This window comes from Bemisia tabaci, chromosome 6 (assembly GCF_918797505.1).
Source record: "Bemisia tabaci chromosome 6, PGI_BMITA_v3".
Classification (NCBI taxonomy): Eukaryota; Metazoa; Arthropoda; class Insecta; order Hemiptera; family Aleyrodidae; genus Bemisia; species Bemisia tabaci.
This window is the reverse complement of record NC_092798.1, coordinates 44,641,408-44,649,992: the sequence shown is the minus strand read 5'-3', so window position 1 is coordinate 44,649,992 and position 8,585 is coordinate 44,641,408. Positions and strand designations below refer to the sequence as shown.

Below are 8,585 nucleotides of genomic sequence, written 5' to 3'. Positions count from 1 at the left end.
TGGCTTAGTGCATCTGGCCGAAGACTAGCTCCCGCTGCCGGGCCAAGTATAGCCGCCATGGCAATTCATTGGCCCTCTATACCCTTTGTAATCTATCATCGGGGGTGGTCCTCTGCTACCTCCTCCTGTGCAAGGGCCAATCAACCCAACCACCTTTTGGAATTGGTTGAACGACTTCGCCACAACACGCAACGAAAGAGACCAGCTAATAGCAGGTGCCTATGAGGCTTCTTTACTAGTCAATTCTGTGTTACGACGGGTTACAGATGGTGTGCAGCCACCAGCCAATTTGGCTCCTCGCCCTGATACTAATGCACAAGGCCAACTACTCCCCATCAGGTGTGTAGCGCAAATCCACCTGCCGCCGCCCTTTTAGAGTGGAATGCTCTTGTGACGCCGACCTACGAAACGTTTGGAGAGGTGCTTGTCCCCATGCCGCACGAAAATAATTTCCTACAACGTATGCTGGGTATAACTCGGGCTGAAGATGGCGCCTATTTAACAGACTTAACATCGTTGGGTCAAACTACGATGGCTGAAAGACTCACCCAAGCTGCTACCTTTGCGGGTTTTGTGTCTGTATTTACAACTACAGTTTTACAGTCCTTCAACTGCTACGGCTCAGTTATCCAAAGGTGGGCTACCAATCATCCAGGTCCAGCACCCAATATGTTCAATCTGCTAGCTGACACTTTCCGCTTGTTCACTAATGTGGACAATAAACCTGCCACTATGGCAATCCTGTTCATGCAGGCATTCACTATGTTAGATAGACACATCGGTGGCGTCCCACCCCCTACGGTATTCGCATACCGATCATGGAATTTGGTGGAGAAGGATTGGGACTTGCCCGGACCATTCTTACTCAACACACCACATCATGCGCCCCGTTTGGGCAACCCTCTAAGTATTCTTAGTTGGTTAGACTTAGTTCCCTCTGAATGGGGTGTTGTAGACTCCAGTGCCACCGTCGACTTTACGAAAGAAGTGGCTATTCAGGGAATACCGAATGTAGCCGGCTGGTATGCCGTTAACGGTGAGAGGTTGTATCTCCAGAAGAGAGTGGATCCCAACCCATATACCATATACCCCTGATACCATATGGCGCGCTCGCACTCAACTCTATATCCTTGGGCCTACGAAATGCTCTACCTGTGGGACCTCTTCCTGTACAATACCAACAATTCTCCTGGGATCTAGGAGGAGTTTCACCCCCCAACGTCATCGGCCCGCATCCTCAGCCACCGATATGGATGCCCGCCCACTTCATATTTGAACCTTGCACTATCAACACCTTTGACTGGGATCTTGAAGTGGTGCTGGCTCCTATCCTGACATCAGCTGCTGTTGGTCATGTTGTATTATTAATGTTACATTCTTCCAACGTGTTCCCTGCCCTTGGGAGAGGCTATCTTCTAGTCCAGAAAGTGCCCACTAACACCCCATCGTTGCACTTTGTACCACCTGGCGGTTGTACGGTAGCAGTGACTCCCCAAACACACGTGACTGCAAAGCCAGGAGATGTTGTCCCCCCACCTCTAGCTGTTCAGACAGATAAGCCAGTCGACAATTCTCGTGGACAATTAGAAGGCCTCAACCCCCCAAACTAGCGAGGGTGGACGGAGGGCCTTGGCCACCTTCAACGTTTTATCAAAATTTCCGTGAGCACCAGTTACCTTCCGTGCTGCTGCACCACATTCACTTATCTTTCAAGTCTTATAATGGAGCGTATCGGAACTCTCAATTATGTGTTCAATCTTTTAAAAATGAAGCTAACCGAGATGAACCCCTTTTTCTTTGCGAATGTATTCAACAGAGTGAAGAAAATTTACACCATTTCATGGGCAATTGAATTTCGGTTTTTCTCTAAAATAGCAATAAAGTAAGGATATGTGGAACATTACAACCCGGCGTGCGCGCAAGCAAGCGGATAAACATTTGTTCCTTTGGGTTAAGTACGATTATCATGGAGCAACATTTTTTTCAAAGTCAATATACGACACTCCCACTGCAAAATCTTTTTTTTCTCTTTACGTGACGAAGGCTGGATCTCTTAGGGCAAATGCTAAACGAGGTAAAAAAGGCTCAAAAAGGACGGTGAATTTCCTCTGAAGAAAAAAATAATTTGATGATCTGGAATAATGCTGATTACGTAAAGATTAAAACATAAACCTTACCGATTACGTGTTTATAGAATTCATTGAAAAGCACTTCGCAGAAAAAGATTATGAGAGGCAAAGCAGTAAAGGTATTGATTTTGACCAGTTCGTTCCCCTTCGATTTCCGATTTTAATCAGGCCTTCGCCTAACATGTTCTATAAAACTTGATATAAACATCAACAAATTGCAAAGGCTATAATAAGGAAGAAATTTTTAGTGTAAAAAAAGTGAGGGAACAAGATCAAATTAGATGAGATTAGGGGTTTATTTACTTAATAAAAATTTCCGACGCTCTAATTTTTAATTCCTTTTTTTTATTTTTTGGCATAAGATCTTTGACTCTGGAAAAATTCAATTTTCTTCTCGAGCTGTTACTGCCTTACATTTTAATGATATTAATTCAAAATGGAAATTATACACAGCAAAATTTGTTTGAAAAATATTCAACAAAATTAAAAAAAGAATAATTACTCCCTGAAATTATGTACTAACTTCATAGGCAGTGGTTTCATTCTGTATATTAATTATTGAATCTTAAAATTACTTCCAGGTTTCAATACAACGGGAAATTAATTATTCGTTTATTTATTTACTTTTCACAGACATGGTGTGTGGTGTTGATATCTGTTGCCAGTGCATTTTTCAACACAGAATCGGTGAGGGAATATTTCTCCTCTAATTGCCTAATCAATACAAATTAATTACCGATTTCGTGGTGAATTCGAAAGTTCTGAGTTGATTAGGAGGACTTTATTCAGAGCCTCTAGATTGGGAATTCCAAATTTGAACTAAGATGTTAGTTCTCACGGCAGTGGGCTATTGAAGGCAAATTTTTTCACACAGGAAATTTGAAGAAAATCAATATTGTCCGCAAAAATATTGCATGCAGAAACTTCGATGTAGCAGTGGACAGACGGTTCATCATTTACACCAACGCCTCATGTTTCCTTCAAACGCGAGGACCTGCTGGATCTTCACAGGACTCGGTCGGCATGCATGTGGTATCGTTTGAATTTGAAGGCGTTTCGAACGTTCGAAGTTTATCATTCAACTGCTGTATGAGCACTGAGTACTATGTACTTGCAGTAAAGTTCACTATGAGCTGGAAGACACAGCAAGCAATGATCTGATACATTTTAGGTGTAAAAACTTCACGGAATGACAACATCGATGAAGTGGCATTTTGTGAAATTGAAATTATGTGTAAGAGTCCAAAAGTCAGTTTAGTTGAGCTATATTTCAATACGGCAGGAGGGCGAAATTAACGAATCGCTAAGACTTGATGAATTTTCTGCTATATAATGGAAAAAAATGCTTGTGTAGAACGATTTGACGATTAGCGGAATCGCATAGTGACAAGTACATTTTACCGGGAGTGAAAAAGTTTCCCTGACCAAGTCATAATACTAGAAAATACCGGTTTCTTCGTGGTACATATGGTGGATCCAAGGCTTATCGGTTTAGATTTCCTTCTGATCTAATGATGAGATCATAATATACCGTTTCCGGCACGAGTCACACAATTGTTAGCACAGAATTAAATTCCTTCCGTAATCAATCATGCTCCTTTCTTTAATTTCGATAATGATATATTCTTCATTCAATCGTAGGTTAAAATAAAGAAGTTTCACAAATTCATGGTTACCTACCGTGAGCCTTATAAGAACACCGCCGAACAAGTCAGAAGTTTCGATACTCTCAAAAGCAACCTTGAAGTAATAGAAAAGTTTACACGACGATAAGCAAAATGAGGCTAGATACGGCGGCGTGACCACGTCTTCTGATTTAACACGTACGTATACAAATTCATGCGGAAACAAAATTGATGAATACAAAGAGGTAATAAGAGGGCAGGTTTTAAAAAACATTAACTTTCCTCTCTCATTATCACCAACGCTGGATAAGGGAATCACTTAGACTTCGGAAAAGGCAATACCTCGGATTCCTGATTATTTTAAAAGGACCCTATGCACGGACCCCCCAAAATCGCCCATTTCAAAAGTTAACGAAATTCATACCAGTGATAGAGGGGCACTTCCGGCTTCCAAATCCGGGGTTGGTTTAATGCCCAGCCCCCCGAGTGCGACGTTGCCATTTTTTAAAGTTGAAACATGTTAAACCCCATAACTTTTGAGCAATTAAAGATACGAATGTGCGGTTTGTTTTAGTTGATAGAACATAAAAAAGAGCTATCATTTCGTATATAGTTTTTATCCATTGTTGCCAAATTTACCCAGAAATCGGCAATTTTTCTATTTTTTCAAGGTGCAAAAATACGATTAACCTAAAAAAGTCGGTATTGGGACATCAAGTAGGAAAATAAAACCAGCGTAATTAAAGCCCTTGATGTGAGCTTTCCAACGGTATATCGGTTTTTCCGGGGAAACGATTCTATCGCGAGATACAGGCCTTCAAAGTCCGACTTGGCGTACTTTTTGGAGGTCCCGCGTCATTCGCACCTCAAAAAATTAATATTGCGAACGCTGGCAGAAAACGAAACTCATATGTAATGAAAGCCCTTTGTATAGGCTTTCCAACGGTATATTGGTTTTTTCGGGGAAACGATTCTATCGCGAGATACAGGCCTTCAAAGTCCGACTTGGCGTACTTTTTGAGGTCCCCCGTCATTCGCACCTCAAAAAATCAGTACTGCACACGCACGTAGGAAAATGAAAATTACATGTAATGAAAGCCCTTTGTATAGGCTTTCCAACGGTATATTGGTTTTTTCGGGGAAACGATTCTATCGCGAGATACAGGCCTCTAAAGTCCGACTTGGCGTACTTTTTGAGGTCTCCCGTCATTCGCACCTCAAAAAATCAGTACTGCGCACGCACGTAGGAAAATGAAAATTACATGTAATGAAAGCTCTTTGTATGGGCTTTCCAACGGTATATTAGTTTTTCCGGGGAAACAATTTTGTCGCGAGATACCTGCCTTCAATTATCACTGTAGCGGGGTTTTTAGGTACCCTGCGCGGCTTGTTTCTTCGCCCATCGTGATAGTGCACGTTCCAGGTCATATTAAATAATACATGAAACAGGGCACTAAATAGACAATTTTTCGATCTCATTTATCGATTCCCTGCCTTGGAAAAATCGATGGTGTCAAACACTCAATGTGAATGAAAACACTCAGGACGCATAAAGGGTGCAAGATCAAAGTCGCAATCTCAGGGATTGTGTTATAGGGGAGATATGATACATAAAAATGGATCCATTGTCGCTGAGATTCCATTGAAGTTGTATGTTTAATATTCGTTTAAAAATTGGTAATGTAGAGTTGGCAGTATGTGTCAGGTTCGTCTCTATATCTGCATCTCTTTCTGCATATCTGCATCTTTCTCTCCCTGCTCGCCGCTGCATGGACGGCAGCCCACTTTGATAAGAGCTCTGATTTTATCGTTATCATTTTATCTTCGATTCTGAGATCTGTCCATGCAGTGTTTTCCTCACCTGCTAACCTTTGGAAAACAAATATGAATCAGTTTGTGCACTACCTGGTCGCAAGATGGATCTTCTCGCGGATTCTTGTCGTGGTAATACGTCGAAAGTGCCGTCGGAAAATTGTTCGAAGTGCGGAGTCTCTTTGGAAAAAAAGGCCAAACGCGAAAAGCATTGGTTCAAAGGTTTACTTTTCTGTACGGCTTGCTACAAGGAAAACAGTAGACATCGGTTTCGGGATCGTGTGGAGGCTTTTGATTCTCCTGATGAATCTAGTGACGGCGGTATTGATGGCGACAGTGATTGTGATAGTGCAAATGGAAGTGTTCTACCGACAAAAAAAATTACTCTGAAAATCAAAGCACCAATATGTAGCCATTCACACTGCATATTCGGTTGCAAAAGATCTAGCAGAAAACGCATTGAAATCAGTAAGAGCTTGAGAACTCTGGCTCTCGTCAAATATAGACTTATCATCAAGGAAACAAGTAGGTGTTGCACACATCATGTAAAAAATGACGATTTCAATGTTGACTGTATTAACAAACTATTACAGACTGATTTAAAAGATGCAGTTTTGTCTGCAGATGAACTTGTAGCAATTATAGACCAATTAAGAAATCATTCTGCAGCATCTTTTGCTGATGAAGCCAACAAAAGTGAGTGTTTTTTGGACACTGTAGATGATTTTTCTAATTGGACAGGCCTTACTAAAGTGCAATTTCAGGATTTATTAAAATTCGTTCAAGTTAATGAGCAGGATAATGCAAAAAACCGCGTTGTGTTGGGTGCGTATCTCATGCACATGTATACAGCTTTAGCCGAGAATAAAATAGCAGCTTTGCTATCGATTTCACAAAGCACTGTGTCGCGGTACATATCTCTAGCGCGAGATCATTTGCTACAGAGTTTCGTTCCGATTTACTTGAATAGGGCCGTGAATCGTGAGAAAGTGTTCCAGGAATCCACAAAAATCGCGCGCACTATCCACGGGATCTCGGACAGTGACTCAAAAATCATGACTGTGTGGGATGGAACCTACCTGTTTCTGAATAAAAGCGTCAATTTTGCTTTTCAACGTGCTACTTTTGGTGGTCAAAAAAAAACTAATTACGTGAAGCCCATGCTAGCCGTGACAACAAACGGTTTGATTATCGATGTTTTTGGCCCTGATGAATTATGGGCTGGCAGTGTAGAGGACGGGGATATTTTGCAGCATATTATGAGTACTCCATGGTTTAAACATTTTTTCAAAAAAGGAGATGTGTTCGTGTTAGATCGGGGTTTCGAAAGGAGGAGGGAAGATTTAGAGAACCTGGGGTTTGAAGTTTCGATACCCACATGCAGTAAAGGTAAAGCACAACTGACGGCATACGAGGCAAATCAGAATCGATTGTGTACAAAGTTGAGGTGGGTCATAGAAAGCGTGAACAGTTCCCTTAAACGATTTAAATACTTTAAGACCCGAATCCCGGCGTTGGGAGTGCCTCATCTTTATGATGACGTCAAAATTGCTGCCGCGGTCCACAATGCATTTTTCAAACGTCTCAGTAGTGATGGTGACGATCCGCAGGTTGCTGTCAAAATGCTCCAACATCTGAACACACCCAACATCATCCAAGGGGTTGTGGAGGAAGGAAACTTGATTCGGCGAACCAGCCAGTTTCAGATCATGAATTCTAGTCATTTCGAGCAGATCCCAGCGTGGAGCCCCGAAATAGTGAAATCTTTTGCCGAGCCGTATCAGCTTAAATGGGCAAAAAATTACATTTCGGACCACTTTAATAAAGCTGGCGATAACCAGTTTTATGTTAGCAAAGACGACTTAATGCCAGACTTCAGTGCGCTCAACTTAACCCTCCAGAGCCCAATATTTGTGAAAGCAAAACAAGTGTCGCGGCATAGGTCAAACAAAGTGTATAACATTTTCATCTTGATCGACGCAGCCACTTCTTCGTCAAAAGCTGTTGTTGGCAGCTACTGCACATGCCTCAATGGGGCTAGGACAGTGTGTCCTTGCTCGCATGTCGTGGCTATTGTGTGGTATCTGTTCTTTGGTCGGCATTTGGAAGACCTCGAGTCACCGGCTGCATTTCTGCAAGATTGTTTTCCAATGATGAAAAGACGGGACAATCAAGACGACGCATCGGAGGGCGATGTCAATTCTGAACAGGATGAGTAACGTGAGTCCGTCTTTTTTTTTTCCTTTTAAGGTATTTCTACATTTTTTATCCAAAAATGTGGTTTGACACTGCAGATATTCTCATTATTAATTTTTTCACCCACATTAAGCAATCTATAAATGAGGTCGGTAACTGTCTAAAATTAGTGCCCTGATTCATGTAATATTTAATAGGACCTGAACCGCTACGGTGAACATTGAAGGCATGTATCTCGTGACAAAATTGTTTCCCCGGAAAAACCAATATACCGTTGGAAAGCCCATACAAAGGGCTTTCTTTACATGTAATTTTCATTTTCCTATGTGCGTGCGCAGTACTGACTTTTTGGGGTGCGAATGACCGGGGACCTCAAAAAGTACGCCAAGTCGGAATTTAAAGGCCTGTATCTCGTGATAGAATCGTTTCCCGGAAAAACCAATATACCGTTGGAAAGCCCATACAAAGGGCTTTCATTACATGTAATTTTCATTTTCCTACGTGCGTGCGCAGTACTGATTTTTTGAGGTGCGAATGACGGGAGACCTCAAAAAGTACGCCAAGTCGGACTTTAGAGGCCTGTATCTCGCGATAGAATCGTTTCCCCCAAAAAACCAATATACCGTTGGAAAGCCTATACAAAGGGCTTTCATTACATACGAGTTTCGTTTTTCTGCCAGCGTTCGCAATATTAATTTTTTGAGGTGCGAATGACGGGGGACCTCAAAAAGTACGCCAAGTCGGACTTTAGAGGCCTGTATCTCGCGATAGAATCGTTTCCCCGAAAAAACCAATATACCGTTGGAAAGCCTATACAAAGGGC

The 8,585-nt window shown here is 41.9% G+C and overlaps 1 protein-coding gene across 1 annotated transcript; it reads left to right on the top strand.

Moving 5' to 3' along the window:
• Window positions 1–5,670: 5,670 nt before the first annotated feature.
• On the top strand, window positions 5,671–7,785 carry LOC109037192 (uncharacterized). Its single transcript, XM_019051730.2, has one exon. It carries the CDS (start codon window positions 5,671–5,673, stop codon window positions 7,783–7,785), a length of 2,115 nt encoding a protein of 704 aa, XP_018907275.2.
• Window positions 7,786–8,585: the final 800 nt, after the last annotated feature.